This window comes from Leptonychotes weddellii, chromosome 10 (genome assembly GCF_054177405.1).
Source record: "Leptonychotes weddellii isolate Sample4059 chromosome 10, ASM5417740v2, whole genome shotgun sequence".
NCBI classification, from domain to species: domain Eukaryota; kingdom Metazoa; phylum Chordata; class Mammalia; order Carnivora; family Phocidae; genus Leptonychotes; species Leptonychotes weddellii.
In genome coordinates this window covers 87,887,612-87,911,778 of record NC_138378.1, presented here as the reverse complement: position 1 = coordinate 87,911,778, position 24,167 = coordinate 87,887,612, and the positions used below count along the sequence as shown (strand labels likewise).

The following is a 24,167-nucleotide window of genomic DNA, read 5'->3' as shown; positions in this document are numbered from 1 at the left end:
TAATATTCCTGTGATCTTTTACATGAATCAGTCTTCAGGTCAGTGGCAGCTTGAGTCATAGGTTAAATTTTACAACCAGTTGGTTTCTGGTTTTAAATTAAGAAGTCCTAACTCAGAAGTATCATTCCTTGAGAATGGCAGCAAGTGACTGTCAGATATTTAGGCTTGAGTACTGACTCAGGAATTACAGTGAAATTTTTCACTAAGGAATGTTTTCAGCTCTCTGTCAGATACGACACTGATGATATATCACACTCAGAAGCGAGGAGGCTTGAATATTTCAGTTTAGAGGCTGGTGCCAAATGAGTACCTAATCCATTATTTGGTTGTGTTTGGCTCTGAAGGTATTCCTTTGTGTTCAATGTTAACATTTAGATGTAGTTGTTAAAAATGCCTAGTAATGAATATATCATCAGTTTCTTTCTCCAGATACTGAAGACACTAATAATGGATTGGGAAGGACCAAAAAAAACCCCAAAAAACCCAACCATACCACATCATCTTAACTTTTAAAATCTGTTACTTCAGCTCTAAGTAAGTACACACACACACACACACACATATATACACACACTTTAAATTTAAATACTGGCTATGTAATCTAGATACATGCCTTTGAAGAAGCCAGAGTACCATAGAGTACCGGGAAGAAATAATCTAATCTTAACCTGTCAGTTTGAAAGCTTAAGTATACTCTTGCCTTTCATAGCCAGCAAGGAAGGTTTTATATTTACTTCTTATTCTTTCTGCAACATGCTGTAAGGGTAAGATACACGTTCAGTTGACCACGGTGAACTTACTTTAAAATTTTTCAGTATTTCCTTTACTGAATCAACATTAGAAAACATCTAGCTTACTCTGCTCCCCCACTTCTCCCATGAATAAAGCACCGTATGCACAGCCTCTTTCATTTCCCCAGTTGCAAAGATAAAAGTACACCGGATAATATAGTAGATGCTTAGGTACCTGTCACCCAGAATCAATAAAATTTGACATCTTATTATATTTGCTTCAGTTTTATATTATAGAAGAAGCCGTATTACTAAAGTTGAAGCTCCTTTAATATGCCTTCTCAGTTCCAGTCCCTTCTCTCTCAACCTCCCCATGGGTAACCGCTGTCATGAATCTTAAAATGTGTAGAAATGTTTTTATACTATATATACAATTCTGCATTGTTTTTTTCCATTTATCATTGTGTTTTTGAAGTATACCGATAATGATATATTTTTAAACTACTGGATGGTGTTCCATCCGACTGATGTGTCACATTTTTTTCCTTCTCCCATTAATGCACATTTAGGCTGTTTTTAATTTTTTGCTATTACAGTGCAGCCGTGAACGTCTTTTCACTTTCGCCCGTGCATTAAGGTTTCTTTAGGACAGTTATATACTCAGAAGTGGAATTGTTGGGTTAAAAATAACTGTGTTTAAATTTTGGTAGAATTGCAAAATTGCTATCCAAAGAGGCTTTACTAATTTACATTCCCACCAGCAGCAGATGAGAGTTCTTTTTTCCATACCTCTTCACCAACCTTTGTCAGACTTTGTAACTTTTGAGAAATGTTACCTTGTTAATAGCAGATAACATTTCTCAGGGAACTAGTGTACTTGATCAGGGTCTTCTGTTCACCTTTTCTTTCTGTATACTGATTCCTAAAAACCTTTTCAGTTACAGCTCACAAGCAATATGCCTGAAAAATCTCTTCTTCTGTAGCATGTTCTTTCAGTAGTAAAGGTAACAAAAGCTCTCGTATGTACTGTAGAGAAGTCAGAAGCTTGTTATCCTTTATCCACCCATAATAATATATCTTATCATTGGTTTCAAATATATATTGTTTGTGGTTTTATCACAACGGAAAAGTAAAATATCTGCTGTTTGGTCTTTAAATGTCAAAGTGCTCCAAAGCTCTGTTCTAGATCCCCTGCTGTTTTCCATGTTCTCTGTCCCCCAGGTGACCTCACCTAACCTTGTTCCTCCAAATGTTGCTTTCCACATTTTTATGTGCAAGCCCAACTTTTGTCACCTCGTGTATGGGTGGCATCTCCCCCTCTTAGTGGGCATGGCACAGTTGCCGCACCTGCACAGAAATCTTGGCGGGTCGGACCTCAGCTGTACGCGCACTTCCTGCCTGCATCTTCCCCTGGGAGCCCAAGACCTCACACGCTTTCATCTGTGAATAATTCCACATGGATTCCTAAAAGACAGGGGTTCTGTCCCTTCTATTCCCTGCTCTCTTAGTTCTTGGATGTGTTCATGTGATCACTTCCTTGTCATTTTGTTTTCTGTTTCTTTCTGGAAGCAAAAGATTTTAGTTGTCAGATTTCCCAGACTGATCCTTGAATTTTCTTACCTTTCTTGTTTTCCATTTTGAAAATCATAATAGCACCTTCCTCATAGGGGAGGTGTGAGGCTTGTTCACCGCCTGGCACGTGGTGAGTGCTTTATATGTGGGTTCAGAATATCACTGTCATTGATTTTGTCACTGCGTTTTCCTTTCTGAGAAATTTCCTCTATTTTCTGTTTCTTTTCTTTTTTTAAAGATTTTATTTTTATTTATTTGAGAGAGAGAGAATGAGAGACAGAGAGCATGAGAGGGAAGAGGGCAGAGGGAGAAGCAGAACCCCCACCGAGCAGGGAGCCTGATGTGGGACTTGATCCCGGACTCCAGGATCATGACCTGAGCCGAAGGCAGTCACTTAACCAACTGAGCCACCCAGGCGCCCTTCTGTTTCTTTTCTTGAATGCTTTATTTTGGCTGTCTTAATTTTATTTACAGAAAAGGGTTCTCTGATCTTTTTTTTTTTTTTAAGATTTTATTTATTTATTTGACAGAGACACAGTGAGAGAGGGAACACAAGCAGGGGGAGTGGGAGAGGGAGAAGCAGCCTTCCCGCAGAGTAGGGAGCCCCATGCGGGGCTCAATCCCAGGACCCTGGGATCATGACCTGAGCCGAAGGCAGACTCTTAACCACTGAGCCACCCAGGTGCCCCTCTCTGATCTTTTTTTTAAATCATCCTGTTCTTATTTCGTGAACACAGTTTTTTCCTCATATCGACAGTCTTCTTTCTGAAATGTTCTAGTGTTCCTTGAACTGTTTCTCAGAGCTCCTTCTCTCCACCCCTTTCTTCCCTCTGTCTCCTCTTTTTTTAAGGAAGAAAGGGAGAGGGAGAAGAGGGTGGGGAGGCTGGATTAAGTGTAGGCTGCGTCAGGACCTTCCCCAGTCTTCTCAGGCAGATAGAAGCTACAAAGAGCGAAATGATAATGCATTTAATAAATGCATTTTTTTTTAGCCCCTGTTATGTGCCGGATATATTGCTGGGCACAGGGGATGAAATAATCAACATTACAGGCACAGTCATTGCCCTCTAGAGTATGGGGTGGAAAGCAAATAATCAGATAAATTTAACAAAAATAAAAATACCTAATAAATAATGAATTTAATTTAAGAGTGGATGCCCTGCAAATTTGCAATAAGCACCAGGGGACTGTTCATGTGATCAAGGGAACTGCAGTCAGCGATGGCTCCTTTCAGGGACTGATGGTACCTGCTGGAGGACGTGGGTGGTGGCGGATGGGGGCGGGGCCAGCCAGACTGCCGGAAAGCCCTGGGGCCAAAAAGAACTGTGCACTTAAAGCACTGAAGGAAGTTCTGGGCGGTTGGGGTGCCTGAGAGCAAGGGGGAGGGATGGCCAGAGAGGCTGAGCAGGAGGGTGAAGAAGACGGTTTTTACAGCTGTTAGGAGAGCAAGGGTTTTCAGAGACAAGTTCCGGTTGAGACAGGCGGTAGTGATGGCGAGATAATATGCAAGGGGAGTTCAGAGGAAAAGTATTTTGGGGAGAATCGGAGTCCTCTCAGTTGATTGGTTAGGATGTACAAAGGCACAGGTGAAATCTTTCAGGCTGTGTTCAGCAGACAGCACTTGATTCCGTTTGACAAGAGCACATTAAGGGGGGCAGTGGGAGGTAAAGCTCCAAGGGTAATTTGGAGTCAGTTTGATAAGTTAAACTGAGGAGCTGTCATTCATCTTGTAGGCAGTGGAGCGCCGCGGCCGCCTGCGAGCCCAGACTGCAGTGCGTGAGGGCCTGGCACAGCGGGATGGTGGGCAGGGGGACCTGAGCCCCCACGGCAGGCAGGGCCTGAGTAGCTCAGTCCGACGGGATGCAGTGGAGGAGAGGACGCTAGGAAGACCCAGTCTGGATGCAGACTAAATGGACGTAGTGAAGGTATAAATAAGCTGGAAATGCTCTAAGCCCTTGAGCCTGAAGAATGCAGGGCCATTAAAAGACACTGGAAACCCAGGCGAAGGAGGAGGCTTTGAAGAGAGAACGGAGATTCTGTTTGGGGCTGACCAGATTGACTCCAGCAGGATCGCCCTGCTTCCCTAGCACCTAAGCACAGTGCCTGGTAGGAGGAACCCCCAGGGAGGGTTGTTGAGAGGGTCTATAGTAGGATGTTCCTGTTGGCAAATTAATAAATACAGCGGAGAAGGTAACTGAAGGTGGCATCAAGGACAGGGCAGGAGGGAGAAGTCTACATTTTGGAATAGAAAAGAGGAAATTAGGAATACTGTACTGAGAGTTCCTGAGAGATTAGGGTCTTGCCCTCGATGTCCGCCCCCCCTTCCGCCCCCAGCCTGCTGCTGCTTGGAAAAGCCACCATTTGATGAAGTCATTTTCCTTAAGATGTTTCTTCAGTTAAAATGCAGATGTCCTTGGGAAGGGTAATATGTTAAACCTTGTCAGCTATTAATACATTGTCATGGTTAGATGCTTTCCAAGTGATCGCTTTCTGACAGCATCTTCTTGCAGAATAAGACAGATGATGAGTATGCTTTAATTGGAGTAAATTAAGAGAGAGGTTCAAAGGTGGGGCAGGAAATAGAATTGCCGTGCGATCCAGAAATTCCGTCTCTGGGTGTATACCTAAAAGAATCGAAAGCAGGGACTCAAACAGATATTTGTACATCCACGTTCATTGTCACATTACTGACAGTAGGCAAAAGGTAAAGGTTAACCCAAGTGTCCATTGAAGGATGAATGGATAAACAAAATGTGCGTACACGCAATGGAATATTATTCAGCCTTAACTTAAAAAGGAAGGAAATGCTGACACGTTGTTACAAATGTGGATGAACCCTGAAGGCGTCATGCTAAGTGTAATAGGCCTGTCACAAAAGGACAGGTAACAACTATATGATGTCACCTGGGTGGGGTACCTAGAACAGTCAGATGCGTAGAGACAGTACAGTGGTGGTTGCCCGGAGTTGGAAGGAGGGGAGATGGGACATTGAGCGTTTAATGGAGATAGAATTTCAGTTTGGGAAGATGAAAAAAGTTCTAGAGACGGTGGTGACAATTGCACAACAGTGTGAATATGATACTTAAAAATGGTTAAAACAGTAAATTTTATGTTATGCATATTTTGTCACAGTAAAAATAAAGGTGGGCCAGGCCTGGATGCTGAACCATCGTGGAGTCCTGGAGGCAGGGACTGAAAGGGAGCTCTGAGCCCGTGGGTAGTTGAGGCAGAGTGGCCAGAGGAGCAAGAAAGGCAATGAAAAGAGAGGGTCAGGCTAGGGCAGCCTCTCTACTTAGGGACCTGTTCCGATCTCCTTCTGTGGCCTCTTTGTTTGTTTTCCTTGCTTTGATAGGAGCACTTGAAAGTGAGTTTGCAAAGTATAGATCTTTGAAGTGAAACATAACGTTTGTGAAATTTAAACTGATGTTGAATCAAAAATTTTTAAAAGTTACTCATGCTTACTGTAAAAAAAAAAATACTGCATAAATGTATAAAATAAAAAGTAAGTGTTCACCAATTCCCTTGTTTTGGCCTCAGCTCTCTCCACCAATAACTACTGTTACAGCGCCATCTGGAGTGGCGGGCAGTTTGCTTTGTTTACTCTAATAGTGTGTCATTTTATATATAAATGACATGTATATATAATGACATACTGTTCTTACATAAACATATAATTACACATATTACATACAATGGGCAATACAGTAATAGATATGCATACATACATATTTCTTACCCAGGTCTCCAAGTCCAAGCCCATAAATAAACACATAGGAACAGATTTTTCCCTTTATTTGGCATTTAAAATGTGATCTAGCATATACAAGATAAAAATTCAATTTCTGTAAGATTTGCTGAACAATAATAATCTAAAATATGTATCTGTGTTATGTATTGTCCATGTGTTTATTCAGTGGTTTTAAATGTTTTCCTTCAAAACTTGCACAAATTCAAAATCTATAGAGCAAATTGTCTTTTTCAGATGAAATATTTTTCCTTTGCACAAACAAAATACAGTAATAGAAATTTTTAAAAGGGTAAAAGCATACCTCCCTAACAAATTGATTGCTTCTGTTTGTTTCCTTTTTAATTTTAGTTATTGTTGATATGAATATTTCTTTTACGGAGCTGTGAGTGTACAAGAATATATAATTGACATTAAGTGAATGACATGACATAGTAGTTCTAGAATTTTCAAGGTCCTGTCTGTAGCAAGCTGGATCATCAGAAAGCCACATTTTCATCCCTCTTAGCTTTGCTTCCCACAGAAATGCCTTTCCTGAGCTATATTTGCACAGTATTCCTTTGCTTGTTTTTTTGATGGAAAAGAGACAGCTATATGAAGACTATTTCTATAACTTCTATACAATTACTGGTATAGTCAGTAAAGCTTGGGGTATGAAAATTCTGTTAGAACCCAGTGCTGGAAAAAAATGATCTTTCCCAGCGAGACAGTATGCTTCTACCAGCCTCCTTACCAAGGCTCAGAACACGGTTAGCCTTTGTGCCCCAGCTGTTTAGCTGTTGCTAAAGCTAAATTTATTCTCAGTTGTAGTAGCTCTGCCAGCCTAGGTTACTGATCCCCAACAGAGGGCAGTTTTGCCCTTCAGGGGACATTTGGCAGTGTTTGGAGACATTTTTGGTTGTCACAACTGGAGGATGGGGGAAATGCTACTGGCATGTGGTGGGTGGAAGCCAGGGATGCTGCTAAACACTTAGAATGCATAAAACAGCCACCTACAGCAGAATTGTCCAGCCCAAACCATTCAGCAGTGCCACTGTTGAGAAACTTAGGCCTACGTTTGTGGAGTCAACTCACCCTTTTTAGCTTTTCTATTTACGTTTTTTTTTTAAGATTTATTTATTTGAGAGAGAGAGACAGGGATAGCAACAGGGATAGTGAGAGAGAGCACAAGCAGGGAGGAGAGGGAGAAGCGGCTTCCCGCTGAGCAGGGAGCCCGATGGATGCGGGGCTCCACCCCAGGACCCTGGGACCATGACCTGAGCCGAAGGCAGACGCTTAACCGACTGAGCCACCCAGGAGTCCTGCTTCTCTATTTATTTTCTCATACCTGCTAATGCAATGTCTTTGTAATAAACCGTTTCAAATTATTTTTTCAAGTGGTAGCATATAAATTATAAATAAACTTGATTTTAAATTTTAAAAGTTTCCCAAAGGTGCATGGTGCCAATCATTTTTAATGACTGTAATTCTCTTTCATGGCCTTTGGTTGAGTTTCCCATGTTACAGAATGTGTACTATCTCCTTTTCCTTTTAATTTTTATCTTTCTGTTCTTTATTACTTATTATGTATCGGATGTTTCTTATAAATCATTTATCTTTTAACTCTTTTTCTGAACCCTATTATAAGGAAGAAGTATCTTACTCTCTTCAAAGATACTTTTATTTTTGAGGCTTGAATGTTTTTGTCACTTCTCTGAGCTTTTACTTGTCGTTATTGTGAAATATTGTAAGATTCCATATTTTCTCAAAATTGTATTCGTTCTGTTTGTGATTGCCATGTTTGAATTGGCTTTTAAAAATCACAGTCAGTCCAGTTTGTGAGTGTCTTGCTTCCCTGGGCCCTCGATATCAAGGAGCTGCAGAATTTTGGTGTTGATGCCATTTTTTTATATTTATTTTAATTTCCTTTTCTGTTTTTTAAATTTAACTGTAATTTCCACAAGAACCTATGATACGTAGAGTTTTGTGCTTTTGTTGCTTTTATTATTGGTGTCAAATTCTTTTCAGAATATCTACATTAGTTTTTGCATTGCTGATTATGAAGTGAAGCCTGTATTTAGCTACTTTTGTTTCCATCTTTGGTTATTATAGTAGTATTCATAGCAGAACTTGTATTTTTTGTGTATATCTTTTTTAGTAGGCAGGCATGGGAATATATTATTGCCTTATTTTTATATATTCTTTAATGTTTTATTTATTTGAGAGAGAGAGCGTGTGAGAGAGGGAGAGAACATGAACAGGGGCAGAGGGAGAGGGAGAAGTAGACTCCCCACTGAGCAGGGAGCCCAACGAGGGGCTTGATCCCAGGACCTTGGGATCATGACCTGAGCTGAAGGCAGATGCTTAACCGACTGAGCCACCCAGGCGCCCCCTACCTATATTGTTTTCCAAGGGTTTGTTTTTTTTTTTTTAAGATTTTATTTATTGGACAGAGAGAGAGAGCCAGAGAGCACAAGCAGGGGGAATGGCAGAGGGAGAGGGAGAAGCAGGCTCCCCACTGAGCAGGGAGCCCAATGCAGGGCTCAGTCCCAGGACCCTGGGATCATGACCTGAGCCGAAGGTAGATGCTTAATGACTGAGCCACCCAGGTGCCCCATGAGAGTTTTTAATTAAGGTTTTTATTTTGAGATAATTGTAGATTCACATACATGCAGTTATGAGAAGTAATATACAGAGATCTGTGTACCCTTTGCCAATTTTCCCCAATTATAGTACAATATCCCAACCAGGATATTGGCATTGATATAGTCAAGCTGCAGAATGTTTTCAGTTTCCATTTCTACAAGGATAGGATCCCTCATGTTGTCCTTTTATAACCACACCTACCCACCTAATCTCTGGCATCTCCCTCCCAGCCCATCTCTGGCAACCACTAATCTGTTCTCCATTTCATAATTTTATCATTTCAGGAATGTTATAGAAATGGAATCAGACAGTATGTAACCTCTTGGGATTGATTTTTTTTTCCCACTTAGTGTAATTCTCTGGAAATTAACTCAGGGTTTGCCTGTATCAGTAGTTCATTCCTTTTTTATTGCTGAGTAGTGTTCCATGGTATGGCCGTACCGCAGTTTAACCATTCACCTGCTGAAGGACTTCTGGGTTGTTTCCAGTTATCAGATATTTTGAGTAAAGCTGCTCTAAAAGTATACAGGTTTTTGCAAGAACATAAATCTTTCCTCCGAGCTAGAAGCCCAATAGAACAATTGCTGGGTTTTATGTTTGTATATAAGGAACTGTTGTCCAGAGTGGCGGTACATTTTAAATTCCCACGTGCCGGTGTATGAGTGATCCAGTTTTTCTGCATCCTCCACAACATTTGGCAGTGTCACTATTTTTTATTTTGGCAGTTCTCTGATGGGTGTGTGGAGCTGATCGTGGTTTTAATTTGCATTTCCCTAGTGGTGGATGAGTAGGAATATTTTTTTCATGTGCTTACTTGCCAGCCATATCTCCTCTTTGGTGAAATGACACTTCTCCACTTTTGTGTATGTTAGAAATTTCCACAGTGAAATGTTAAAAGATTAATCCTTTAAATACTTCAGTGTTTTTTATGTTTATTTCTGGGTTTTAGTTTCTTTTCTGAGATCATTTGGTCTGTTATTGTCACTAATATGTAGCCATTCTATGTCTGTAATTGAAAACTTGGGGAGAACTACTTTCTGTTTGTTGAAGTCCCTCCTCTTCCTTTTGCTATATGAAATTGATTTTATTTCTATAAAAAAATGTTCTGGAATTTTTATGGTCAGTACAAAAAAGGAAACACATTTCTGACTTAACTATGTCATTGTATGTAGAAACACTTTAGTCTTTTGGGGTGCCTGGGTGGCTCATTTGTTAAGCGTCTGCCTTTGGCTCAGGTCATGATCCCAAGGTCCTGGAATCGAGCCCCACATCGGGGTCCCCACTCTGCGGGAAGCCTGCTTCTCCCTCTCCCACTCCCCCTGCTTGTGTTCCCTCTCTCGCTGTGTCTCTCTCTGTCAAATAAATAAAATCTAAAAAAAAAAAAGAAAAGAAAAGAAAAATATGAGGCAAACCCCAACTGAAGCAAAATCTACAAAATATCTCAAACTGTCAAAGTTATTAAAACAAGAAAGTCTGAGAAACTGTCACAGTCAAGAGGGCTCCACGCTCAGTGGGAAGTCTGCTTGAGATTCTCCCTCTCCCACTCGCTCTGCTTGTGTTCCTTCTCTCGCTGTGTCTCTCTGTCAAATAAATAAAATCTTAAAAAGAAAAAAAAAATATATATATATATAAAAAGAAGCACTTGAGTCTTTTTTAACCACCTCAGTGTTGTTTGCTATTAAGACATGAATATGTTTAACATTTTTTTAAAGTCATATTTGAATATTATAGTTTTCCTTGTGTCTTCTGAGTTCATTTATTGCTTTCTGCAACAAATATTTGAGTGTCAGCTGTGTCAGGCACAATGCTAGGCACCGGGAGTAAAATCATGAGTCCATTTAAAATAAAAAAAGAAATCTTGTCCTCTCTTGGGCAAGCACATATTACCAGAATGATAACCTTAATGAGAAGAAGATTCGATGATCCTTGCATAAGGATGACATACAAATTCATGTAGCATACCATTAAAAAAAAAAGAAAGAAGTCTATCCATCAAGTCCCCACTCCAGAGAGCTATTAGCGGGGGCCTGCACTGCACATTGAGGGAGGAGCATGTGCAGAGACCCCACAGTGGGAGGAGCCTGGAACACTGGAAGAGCAGTGGAAGGCCTCGCAGTGGGTTGGGGAGAGGCTAGCAGAAAGAGCTACAACCAGGAAATGCTGCTTACTTCATGATCCCTTCTGTGTGACTTTGATCTTTCTAATTTTAGATGTCAGCTAGTTTTTATAATGCTAGCTTATTAATGTTTTCTGTATTGTTTTAACCTTTTGGAGTTGTTTTTCTTCTTTAGAGAGCATGCGCGCGTAAGCGCATATGAGTGGGGTGGGGGGCAGAGGGGAGAGGGGGAGAGAGAGAATCTTAAGCAGGCTCCATGCTCCCCTGCTTAACTGAGCCGCCCAGGTGCCCCAGAGATTCTTTTGTTATTGTGAAATATACATAGCTAAAAATCCTCTGTGTTCTGCCTCTTCACCCCTTCCTCCTCCAACCCCTGGAAACCACTGATCTTTTTACTGTCTCCCTAGTTTTGCCTTTTCCAGAATGTCATATGGTTGGAATCATACAGTGTGTAAGCCTTTTATTTATTTTTTAAGATTGATTTTATTTATTTGACAGAGAGAGACACAGCGAGAGAGGGAACACAAGCAGGGGGAGTGGGAGAGGGAGAAGCAGGCTTCCCGCTGAGCAGGGAGCCCGATGCGGGGCTCGATCCCAGGACCCTGGGATCATGACCTGAGCCAAAGGCAGACGCTTAACAACTGAGCCACCCAGGCGCCCCGTGTGTAAGCTTTTCAGATTGGCTTCTTTCATTTAGTAATATGCATGTAAGTTTCCTTCATTTTTTAATGGCTTGCGAGTTCATTTCTTTTTAGTGCTGAATATTCCATTGTCTGTACCACACTTTATCCATTATTGTTCACTTTCAAGCAACATCTTGGTTGCTTCTAAGTTTTGGCAGTTACAAAGAAAGCTTCTAATCTGCAGGTTTTTGTGTAGATATGTGTTTTAGCTCATTTGGGTAAATACCAAGGAGTACAATTGTTGGATCATATAGTAAGAATATGTCTAGTTTTGTAAGAAATTGCCAAATTGTCTTCCAGAGTGGCTGTACTATCATTTTGCATTCCCACCAGCAAAGAAGTAGAGCTCCTATATAGTTCCACATCCTCGCCAGCATTGAGTGTTGTCAGTGTTTTTGGATTTTGACAATTTTAATACATGTGTAGTGGTATTTCTTTGTTTTAATTTGCAGTTCCCTGATGACATGTTGATTATCTTTTCATGTGGGTTGGTGGTTGTGTTTTGGTTTGCTCTTTTTTTGTTTTTGTTTTTTGCCATCTGTATATCTTTTTGGTGAGGTATCTGTTTAGGTCTTTTGCCCATTTTTAATTGGGTTGTTCATTTTCTTATTGTTGAGTTTTAAGAGTTCTTTGCATACTTTGGATAACAGTCCTTTCTCAGATATGTCTTTTGCAAATATTTTCTTCCAGCTTATGGCTTGTCTTCTCATTCTCTTGTAGGGCTGACTATTTTTATTATAAAATAATTTTTATCTGCCTCACCTGCTTCTTTCCTTGTGGAACATAGAAACTACATCTTAGTCTAGTCTTTTATTTTTCTCTGTATACGTATCTTCTTTGAGTTTCCATTGTAGCACATACATATATTTTTGGCCTTTTAAAAATCCACTTACCCCAGGGGCGCCTGGGTGGCTCAGTCGTTAAGCGTCTGCCTTCGGCTCAGGTCATGATCCCAGAGTCCTGGGATCGAGCCCCGCGTCGGGCTCCCTGCTCCGCGGGGAGCCTGTTTCTCCCTCTCCCCCTGCTTGTGATCCTGCTCTCACTGTGTCTCTCTGTGTCAAATAAATAAATAAAATCTTTAAAAAAAAAAAAAAAAATCCACTTACCCCAATCTTGATTGGTTATCAAATTAAATTTTTTGGAATTAGTTTTATTTCTAAGTTTATTTTTGCTTCTTCTTTTCCCCACTATATTGACTCTTCCCTTTCTTGTTCAACAATTAGAAATTTATACCTCTTTCAAAATACAAATGTTTTAGTATTTTAACACTTGTCACACCATTTTTTTCTGTCTCCCATCTTTTTGTTTTTACTAACTCAGCTCAAAAAAGTTTATTGAACACATGTCACATTCAGGCACACACTCTGGTATAGACGCAGGATCCAAATTAGGATAAAACATGGGCCTGTGTAGACATCAAACATTATAGTTCAAAAAGAACTGTATGGAATTAGCTTTACTTTTGCCCTTCTTCCCATCACTTACTTTTTTACAATAATCAATAGTAACTTTAATATTTTAGAACTTTTTTGTACCATTATAATGGCATATATAATTATTTCAACCATACAGATTCTTGGTATTTCTGCTATAATAATCTTAATCTTTTTTTTTTTTTAAAGATTTTATTTATTTATTTGAGAGAGAGAATGAGAGAGAGAGAGCACATGAGAGGGGGGAGGGTCAGAGGGAGAAGCAGACTCCCTGCTGAGCAGGGAGCCCGATGCGGGGCTCGATCCCAGGACCCCGGGATCATGACCTGAGCCGAAGGCAGACGCTCAACGACTGAGCCACCCAGGCGCCCCAGTAATCTTAATAAATAGATCAATATTTTAGTTTTCCATTCTAATGTTAAGGGAAATGAAGTATTCTCTGTAACTAGCAAAATTCCTGACTCCTTTGGAAAAATCATAAAATTGTGTGTATGTTAGACAGTCATTTCCTGGTCACTCTTGTTTCCTTGCCTCTCATCTTCCTTTAGATGTGAAAGCTGTTGTTGAACAGCTCAGAACTTTAAGTCTCATGAAATTCCAGAACAGATTTGGAGGGGTGCTAAATCTCTGTTTTGACATGTTAAAGATGTGTGTGTGGCCGGGGGGCAGGGCAGAGGGATGATCAGTTGCTATTATCGTGATTTCTTAGATAGAATATATAGTATGGATATGATCAGACTACCAAAAATGTTTCCTTAACAGGGAACAGTAACCACCATACTGCAACACATAGACTCACTGTGTATCTTATCCTGATTTCTCTCATTTTCCTGAGGACCAGTGACAGCTCTCTCACAGAGCAGTCGCCATCCATGTCTATGGGGAGCACCATGTTGGGTATCCTAAAGTATTGAATTTTCCACTGTGGCCTGGCAAGGTCTAGAGCTGTTCCTCCCATGTGTGACTTGTCTTGGGTGTCACAGTCATTCCTAGCTGACTTCTTCCTTCAAGATCAGATGCATGCCTTCAGGCAGCTTTCTAGATCAGCCGGTTTGTGTGCATGCTCAGAGAATGTGTACCTATTGTAGCCAAAGTCACATACAATTTGGAAAAGTCAGTCTCTTGGTCAACTAGCACAGTAACGTAGTCTGCCAGTTCATAAATAGCTTTGGGAGTCCACCTATTACTGATCTCTTTTATAAGAATACCTTATGACTGTTACTCTTTATACCAATTCTGCGTCACATTCTGTTAAAGAGTCCTGTTACTTTTCCCTCTCAGCGGTTTTGCGAGTGGCTGGTTCCCTGCAGAAGAGCACGGAAGTGATGAAGGCCATGCAGAGTCTGGTGAAGATCCCAGAAATCCAGGCCACCATGAGGGAACTATCCAAAGAAATGATGAAGGTGACCTGGGGCCACCCCTGCATCCCATTCCTGGTGGTCACTCCCAGCAGATGGTAGGCGGCTAGGGCCAGGGGTGGGCAGGAATGAACGGACCACTGTTGCCAGACAGAAATGATTTTGAAGACAGAGGAGCAGCTCTTAACACTGGTTGAAACCGTCTGAGCTGATGAGAGCGGAGGCTGGGTCAGATCGCCAATGTCCCAGGATCAGGGCCTAGAAAGGTCTTCTGCTGGTGGCCTTCAGACAGGGATAAGGCTCAGGAGGACACTGTTACTGAGCCCCTGCAGCCCGTGCTGTGTGACACGTGCTGTCCTAGAGAGTCCTCCCAGTGACCCTGTGGGGGAGCTGGGTTTTTACCCCATTTTACACAGGAGGAAATCAAGTCTTCAGGTTGCCAGGTAATCTACCTAAGTGACCTTGGAAGTAAGTGACAAATCTGGGGTTGGAGCACACACGTCTGACCTTATTGCCTGAGCTGTGTTAGAGGTGGTGACATAAGTTCCTCAGACAGCTGTGTTTCTCACTTTGGACTTGTGACCTGAGAGCCAACATTGTACACCTCAGATTCTTATATATTAGCTTATGTATAGAAATTGCCTTTCTTCCTCCTGGGGAATTGCATTTATGAACTTGAATTCTGCGCAGGGCTCTCGGGCGTGGGAGAGAGGAACGGGAGAAAATTGATGGAACGACAACATAATGCCCAGAACCCAGGTCTTTGGAACGAGAAGTGCTTGGGCAGTAGTAGGGAGGAAATGGGGTCAGGAGCGTGTGTCCTTTAAAAGTGGTGTGTGGATCTTTTTTCCCAAGTTGTGATGACTGTCCATGTAGAACTGGATAAAAAGGTAATTCTTAGAATGACTTTAGGCCTGCTCGTTCTAACTTATGTAGCCACCAGAATCTGAGGGGAAGACCCTTTTAGAATCTGGGGTCTTTTCCACAATGGTTTCTGAATGCTGAGAGTAATATAGATTGGGAGGAAGGCTTGCATGTAATACATAATAAATATTTACTGAACTCATTCCAGGATACATCGCCAAGTACAAACTGAAGCCTCTGGTAGGGGCCCAGCTCCTTGAGGGCAGGGACATGATGTTAGTCATTCCATTTGTTCCCAGACCCTGGCCTGTGTGTGGCACAGAGCAGGCATTTGATGAATGGTTGCTGACTGAATAAGTGAATAAATGAGTGAATGACTTCTACCTCCAGGATGTGGAAGACTGTTACAGTCAGGATTCCAGTAGGCTCTTTTAGCCAGTTACAGAGCATGTCCTGAACCTCCTCTACGGTAGCCTCCAACAGTAAGATGACATCCATTCGTTCAGGTCAGAAGGCTCCACCTGTGTGAATTGAATTTATTTGTAAATTTAGGTTGGGAGGAAAGGATCTGAGAGTGGGTAGAATATGGTTATTAGTCTGATTCATGTCATTTAGACAGGAAGGGCAGGCAGGAGAGAGGGCTTGCTTTACATCTGATGCCATCAGCATGGTCAGTGAGCGCCGTGCCCTGCTAAGTGCGAGGAAGCCAGGGCCAGAGCTGCCACAAGTGCCCCTCTGCTCCTTGAACCCCTGGGTCAAGGTACAAAGCAAGGGGCTCAGCTCTTGCAAGTGGCAAAGCAATTAGGATTTTTCTCTTCTGGCAGCTTCTCAGAAGCCTGAACCCATACTTTCCTTCTGCCTCTCAGTCCCTTCCCATCTCTTCTACCCAGGGATACCAGGGGCCTCTTTCTGTCACTGGAGGGTGCTGTTAGGACCTTTTGCTTCAAAACCAAACAAAAAACAGTCAGTAGGGTTTTACTTGGGAAGACTGTGGGTCCGGCTTGTGTTGGGCAGTGTTCGAGAATGGTTTTCTTGTGCCCCACACTGAGGACACAGGAGGCTGAGTGGCTGGCTTCAGGCTGCCAGGCACGGGGCTTCCAGTAAAGTCTGGGCGTTACCTTGTTGGGTCCAGAAACCTTCTTATCAGTTCTCTCAGGAATGGAGGATCAGTCTTTGGTGAATTGTTTGATCCTTGCCAGAACCCCTTGGACTGGCCCTGTACCGGCAGGTGTAACCTGGACACACTAAGTACTCTTCAGGCCTTTTCAGGGGTCCATAGAACCCCAACTGCTCTTAGTACTTGTTAATCATAGTGTCCATGAAGACTCCACTCCATTTTTTTTTTTTTTTTAAGATTTAATTTATTTATTTGTCAGAGAGAGGGAGCACAAGCAGGAGGGGCAGCGGGAGAGGGAGGAGCAGGCTCCCTGCTAAGCAGAGAGCCCGACGGGGGCTCCGTCTCAGGAGCCTGGGATCATGACCTGAGCCGAAGGCAGACGCCTATCTGACTGAGCCACCCAGGCGCCCCAGGGTACATGCTTCCTAAGAGAGCCCAGAGCACACTCATTTTCAGTAGGTTGTTCCCCAAGTGCTGTCATTACAGTCTGGGTTACTATGTGAGGCTCTGCTGAGAGAGGGCCCCCACCAGCCCTGGTACTGAATATGGAGAACAATTTCCCTGTGGCCTTTGCCTTTCTTCAGAGAGGAGAGACAGCATCAGTGTTTCTAGTGACCATCTGTCTAGGTATTAGCCCTCAGAAGGGTGGTCTGGACTTGGAGACACTAGGGCTCGGGTGGAATTGGACCCACAAAGGAGTCTCTGGGGAACAGATTTGATGTGATCTGTTCTGTCTTTAGGCTGGCATCATAGAAGAAATGTTAGAGGACACTTTTGAAAGCATGGATGATCAGGAAGAAATGGAAGAAGCAGCAGAAATGGAAATTGACAAAATTCTGTTTGAAATCACAGCAGGTATGGCCCTGAGATTCTTCCTCTTTCTCCCCTCCTTTTGTGGTCATTCTTCTTGCAGTCACTAAGTTATCTAGTAGCTTTTTCTTTTGGACTCTCTTACTTCCACATTTTTTAGATTATAAAGTTAGTTCTTGAAAAATAAACACAATATCCATAACATCTTTTTAAAAATTCCTAGAGTTTTCAAAATGGTAAGGAGAAGCACTGCTCTCACAACACTGCTGTTGGGAGCTTAACATTGGGATAGACTTTCTTGAAAGCAGTTTGGCAATAGCTGTCAAAAGCCCTGGACCCAACAGATTGATTTCCGGGAGTTTATTCTGTAATTAAGGATGTGATGAAAGATTTAATTCAAGGATGTCTGTAGTATTATTTATCATACCGAAAAGTTTGAAACAATCTAAATGCCTAATAATAGAGTAGTGGTTGTATTGTGTTATATCTGTTTTAATGGAATACTTTATAGGTGTGGTAATGTGGAAGTACATTCATTGACATGGAGAGATGTCCACAATATAATGTGTGGGAAAAGCCTTGTTACTGCAATCCATACTCTTGTGTAAAAACCAGGCCTATAGAAAAAGTCTGGAAAGGGAATAAACGAAAAATAGTAGTTATCTCTGAAAGGTAATGAGGTTTTAAACTGTATTTTTACTTCTGGATATTGGGTCTTAGGCTTAATGGTGACATTTAATTTTTATCTATTTGTTTTAAAATTGTTTCTTTGTTTTAAAACTATTGGGAGAAAGACTAGTTGCTTCAGGAAAACATTTTGTGAAGGTTTAGAAACAATTTAGTTTTACTGAGAGACATTTAACATCTTCATCTGAACACTTAACATCTCGAAAATTAAGTATTCAGTAGTGTTTAGGAATTTAGACTAAGAGTGTCAGAACCAAAATTCTAAAAACCACCAATCCTCAGTTATTGTAACCTTGGTCTCATCACAAGCTGGTGTTTGCATATTTGTCATAGTGAGCAAAAGCTCATGCAAACAGCTCGTTTTATTGCCCCTTTTCTGTTTCTTGTTGGACTCTTCCAGGCACGAAAGGCAGAGAGGATGAGGGACCACTTCTTTAAAATGATACTTGGTTAATTTATTTGCTGTTTCTTTTCAGGGGCCTTGGGCAAAGCACCTAGTAAAGTGACCGACGCCCTTCCAGAGCCTGAACCTCCAGGAGCGATGGCGGCATCAGAAGATGAGGAGGAGGAGGAAGAGGCCCTGGAGGCCATGCAGTCCCGTCTGGCCACACTCCGCAGCTAGGGTCCGCCCCGCTGGGCCCTCGGGCTCTTTCCCAGCCCATCTGCCAGGAGCGGGTACACCCCTCTGAAGCAGCACCATTTTATGTACCTCTTGCACTACACCTCTAAATGAGGCACTGCATTCTGAGAAGGTTCTCTGCTCCTATCTTTTCACTCTTTGCAGAGGTTGTGGGATCTCAACAGGATTGTCCTTGAGAGGTGGGGTTATAAATGCATCATTTTCAGGAATATAAACAGAAGTATCTTTTGGAGGAAAGGGCAAAGGAATCTGTCTTCTCCCGAAGCACTTCTGAGGATAGAGTTGACTGCCTGAATGTTGAGGACTCTACCGTTTTTTGTCCCTAAAACACTATTATATAAAATGGATTTTAATAAATTTCTGCTTTAACACTTGGTCTCATTGTAGCTTGTCATGTGCAGTGAATTTTCAAGGTGTTTTGCAGTTTCAAGTTATATGTTGACCTTGGAAGGAGAGGAGGTGCTACAGCCAGTCGTACGGGACGTGGAAGCTCAGCACAAGAGGCTTCTGCTCCGAGGACGCTGTTCCTCAGCCTCACAGATGTGGTGTGGGAGCCACACTTCTGCTTTCTGTCATCTGTTTAAGCAAAAGGATCCTCGAGAATTATGACTCCTTGTCCTGTTGTCTGGATGGCTGTATTATGTCCTAAAACAGCTGTGTGTATGTAGTTTTCCTTGCCCTCCTTCCCAATGCAAGTTGGACCCAGAGCAGACAGCTGTGAGATTAGGATTCTCTCATCCTCGGATCGCTTTTCTCTGCTGTTGCTGTTGTTGTTGTTCAACTCATTTGGGTAAATACCAAGGAGCACAGTTGCTGGATCACTGGTAAGACCATGTCTGCTTTTGTAAGAAACTGCCAAACTGTCTTCCAAAGTAGCTGTGCCATTTTGCTTTCCCACCAGCCATGACTGAGAGTTCCTAATCCTCCACATCCTCGCGAGTAGTTGATGTTATCAGTGTTTTGGATTTTGACCATTCTAACAGGTATGTAGTAGTATCTCACCGTTGTTTTAATTTGCAATTCCCTAGTGATTTATGATGCTGAACATTTTTTCATGTGCTTTTTTTGTCATCTGTATATCTGTTTTGGTGAGGTGTTTGTTTAGGTCTTTTGCCCATTTTTAATTGGATGGTTCATTTTCTTATTGTTGAGTTTGAAGAGCTCTTTGCATACTTTGGTAATAGTTCTTTCTCAGATGTGTCTTTTATGAAGATTTTTCTCCCAGTTGTGGCTTGTCTTCTCCTTCACATTATCTTTCACAGAGCAGTTTTCAATTTAAATGAAGTCCAGCTTCCCAATGATTTCTTTCATGATCATGCCTTTGGTGTTAGAGCTTAAGTCATGGTCATACCCATGGTCACCTAGATTTTCTCCTGTGTTATCTCCTAGGAATTTTGTGTTTTACATTTAGGCTTTGATCCATTTTGGTTTAATTCTTGTAAAGTGCTTAAGGTCTGTGTCTGGATTATTATTTTTTGCATGTTCCAGCACGATTTGCTGAAAAGACTGTCTTTGTTGCATTGTATTGTCCTTACTCCTTTTTCAAAGATCAGTTGACTGTATTTATGTGAGCCTGTTTCAAGCTGTCAGTTCTGTTCCATTGATGTGTTTGCCTCTTTTTTCACCAATACCACACTGTCTTAATTGCTGTACCTTTATAGTAAGTCTTGAAGTCAGAGAGCATCAGTCCTTCAACTTTGTTCTTCAGTATTGTGTTGGCTATTTTGGGTCTTTTGCCTATCCATATAAATTTTAAAATTCATCTGTCAATATCCACAAACTAACTTGCCGTGATTTTGAATTTTTTTTTTTATTTTTTTTTTTAAGATTTTTTTATTTATTTGTGAGAGAGAGAATGAGAGACAGAGAGCATGAGAGGGAGGAGGGTCAGAGGGAGAAGCAGACTCCCCGCTGAGCAGGGAGCCCGACGCGGGACTCGATCCTGGGACTCCAGGATCATGACCTGAGCCGAAGGCAGTCGCTCAACCAACTGAGCCACCCAGGCGCCCCCTAACTTGCTGTGATTTTGATTGGGATTGCTTTGAATCTATAAATCAACTTGAGACAAACTGACATATTGACAGGATATAGTTTCATGATTGCATTTATCTGGCTAGTTTATTCATGCTCATAATCCCTGAGCATTTTTGTCTTATGTGGATAATCAAAATTTATTCAGGTGGATGGATGGACAGAATATTTACAACCACTCTTCCAGCCATTCAAATAAAATGATCTAAATGTAGGGTTGGTTTGTTTTCATTGTTTGCGAGGTCCTGTTTTCTCCATTCCTGCTTTCAGGTTAAGGAAAGAGCATTGTTGGCTTATTATCATGTCCTGTAGTCCATTTTCCCTCAGTATTCTTTTGGGCATCATTGGAAACAAGGAGAGTTAGATACTGTCCTGGCCCTGGAAGGTCCACAATCTAGGAAGGGAAATAATGGTGTAAATACCTGCAGTAAAAGTTCTCCTCTATCCTCAGCCTCTCAACTTAGGTCCAGCACTAGCAGCGCAGCACCAGCTACCACTCTTTCCACCCCAACTGCAGACTGAATCTACTTGGTGCCCTAAAAAAAATAATCAGTGTCAAGAGTACCTAAAATAACATCCCACACCACCAATCCATTTGTTTTTTTTTTGTTCAGAAATATAGCTTACTCTAAAAATAACCATCCAGCTTGTGATGATCACTCACCATTTCCCTCTGGACAGGTTGTGACTCCCTTTCCCCATCCCTTCCCACTCTCCCCATGTTGTCTGTCATGCCTTCCTGAGCACTTACCACTTGTACAGCTCACATGACCTTAGGCCTCATATATTTCCGTGTCTGTCTCAGAACTTCTGGAGAGAAGGGGTTATGACTTATATTCATTCCTAAATAGTACTAACCATGCCTGCCTCTGGACCTCTTCCTGTCACCCAACTCCCAGCTGAAGAACTAGGACCACTTTTCTTGTCCTACTGTAGTGACACAGATATTTATCAGATGCTAATTGTCAATAGGAAAGGCTCTTAAATAAATGGGAAATTTTGGGTTCAAATAAACATAAAGCAGGTTTCTTTACAACTTTTCAGAGCCTTTCATATGCTTTTCCCAAATTTATTTGACCAAAACAGTTTTCTTTTGAGATACCAAACAGCATTTCCTTAGCCACTGAAACCTTTTCAGAAATGCAAATCTAAACCACAGTACGGAAATACTTTTAAGCTAATGAATTTCTCTTCTACATGTAATTAATTATAGTTTTAAAAAATATAGAGTGACATCAGCAAAATGGTGGAGTAGACAGCTCCGTACACCCATACCTCCAGAGAAACATTTTTAAAAAGTACCAGAAACTATCAGAACCAACCAACTTTGTCAGAACTAGAAAGCAAGTGAACACTGTATTAGAAAAAAGAAACTTAAAAACAGTAAGAAAGGGGCACCTGGGTGGCTCAGTCGGTTAAGCGTCTGCCTTCGGCTCAGGTCGTGATCCCAGGGTCCTGAGATCGAGCCCCGCATGTGGCTTCTCCCTCTCCTCCCCACTCATGCTGTCACTATCTCTGACTTTCTCAAATGAATGAATAAAATCTTAAAAAAAAAAAAAAAAAAAAAAACAGAAAGCCTTATGGCATTTTACTTGCCCTTGCCAAATCCCTCTCCCAACTTGGCAGCTGTCTTGAAGATAAGATAGATAGGAGCTCACTTTCTCAGTGTATGATTCTGGTTCCTAGTTCCAGTGAAACAGAGTAGACTTAGTCACAAATTATCTGAATTCCCTTACTTATGGGCCATCCTGAAGGGCTAACACAAGGTGCTCATCTCTGGTTTGCTTATCTTGTAACTTACTCAGGTGGAAAAGCAGCAAGCACTGCTTGAAAACATGTTAAGGAAACAATTTTTAAAAAGTGAAACCACCTGGGGCAACATATTACAGTTGGGACATACAATAGCTTGCTTAAAACCTGGGAGGAAAAGCCAGAGAGAGGATTTCTTTGGGATATTAGGACATTCAAAAGCATGTAGAAAGCCACATGCATGTCCAGCACAGGAAATATCAGAAAAGATTTGAGAAGACCCCAAACTTTCACCACTGGCTGATCTGCAGGCTTGGTGCAAACAGGAACTGAAGGCTGAGACAGAATTGTCAATAGTCTGGCTAAGTGTTAAGTGTGTCCCAGCACAGGGCCAGTCCATAAGGACTGGGACAGGTGTCTTTGTTGGTTTGTTTTTTCAGGTCCTGGCATTCAAAGAGATCTCTGTCAAAATACTGACTGAACACAGCAAAGCCTTAAATTAAGAGGTACAAACCCTGGGAAAGGGGGAGAGTCTGATTTCCAGAATTATTCCAGAATATTCAGACGTCCAGTTTTCAGCAAAAATCACAAAGCATACAAGGAAATTGGAAAGTATGGCCCCTTCAAAAGAAAAAATTAATTAGAAACCATCCTCAAGGAAGCCCAGACACGGCACTTCCTAGACAAAAACTTTAAACCAACTGCCTTAAAAATACTCCAGAGGTAAAGAAAACCAGTAAGACAATGAACAAAAGAATATTAATTAGAAGTTATTAAAAAGGAAACCACAGGGGCACCTGGGTGGCTCAGTCGTTAAGCGTCTGCCTAGCCCCGCTTCGGGCTCCCTGCTCTTCAGGAAGCCTGCTTCTCCCTCTCCCATTCCCCCTGCTTGTGTTCCCTCTCTCGATGTGTCTCTCTCTGTCAAATAAATAAAATCATCAAAAATAAAAAGGAAACCACATAGAAATTCTGGACCTGAAGAGTACAATAACTAAAGTGCAAAAATACACTGGAGGGATTCAACAGATTTGAGTAGGCAGAAGAAAGAATTGGTGAACTTGAAGACAGAACAGTTGAAATCCAGTTTGAGGAGGAGAAAGAAAAGCGAACAGCCTAAAGGACCTGTGAGACCATCAAGCTCACCAACATATGCTTTATGGGAGTTCTAGGAGAAGAGAGAAAGAAACAATATTTAAAGGAAGAATGGTTAAAACCTTCCATATCTGAAATATATCAATCTACACATCCAAGAATCTCAACAAATTACAAACAATAAAATTAAGGGATCCACACTGAGACACATAGTCAAGTTGTTTAACAGTAGAGACAATGAATAATGAAAGCAGCAGAAGAGAACCAACTCCTCATGTGCTAGGGGAGCCTCAGATTAATTTCTCATCAGAAACCATGGAAGTCAGAGGCAATGAGATGACCTGTTTAAGGTTCTGAAAGAAAAAAAAGTGTAAATGAAGAATTCTATATCCAGCAAAATTATCCTTCCAGAATGAAGGAGAAATTAAGGTATTCCCTGATAACAGGAGTCCTTCAGGCTGCAATGAAAAGACAATAGACAATAACTTAAAGCCATATGAATAAAGAACACCAGTAAAGGCAACTTCATTGAAAAATAAAAGCCAGCTTTATACTTTTGGTTTATAACTTTTCTTTTTTTGTATGAGTTAAAGGCAAATACATATAAAATAATTATAAATCCATGTTAATGAGCACACAATGGATAGAGATGTAAGCTGTGACAATAACAATACAGAGGGACAGAGATATAGAAGTGGAGTTTTTGGATACTATTGAAATGTAACTGGCATTATTCAAACTAGATTGTTATGTTAATTGTAATCACAAAAGTAACTACTAAGACTATACCTAATACAGAACAAGGGAATAAAAATGGCACAGTACAAAGTTTCAGATAAGTATGAAAAAAAGGAATTGAATTACATACACAGAAAACAGCTAAACAGGAGAAGTAAGTCCTTTATGAGTAATTAAAT

At 41.3% G+C, this 24,167-nt stretch overlaps 2 protein-coding genes across 4 annotated transcripts in view; one reads left to right on the top strand and one right to left on the bottom strand.

Annotated features, from left to right (window-relative positions):
* Positions 1–18,754, top strand: part of CHMP3 (charged multivesicular body protein 3) — a 62,441-nt gene extending 43,687 nt beyond the window's left edge. For all 3 annotated transcript variants that reach the window (XM_081796729.1, XM_081796728.1, XM_081796730.1), the window contains 3 exons: positions 14,184–14,305; positions 16,982–17,096; positions 18,215–18,754. In XM_081796729.1, the coding sequence (XP_081652855.1) occupies positions 14,184–14,305; positions 16,982–17,096; positions 18,215–18,360 (383 nt within the window). In that variant the 3' untranslated portion in view covers positions 18,361–18,754. The remainder of the gene's footprint in view (positions 1–14,183; positions 14,306–16,981; positions 17,097–18,214) is intronic.
* MRPL35 (mitochondrial ribosomal protein L35) overlaps positions 1–24,167 on the bottom strand; it is a 471,157-nt gene that overhangs the window by 193,303 nt on the left and 253,687 nt on the right. The gene's annotated exons all lie outside the window — the stretch shown is intronic.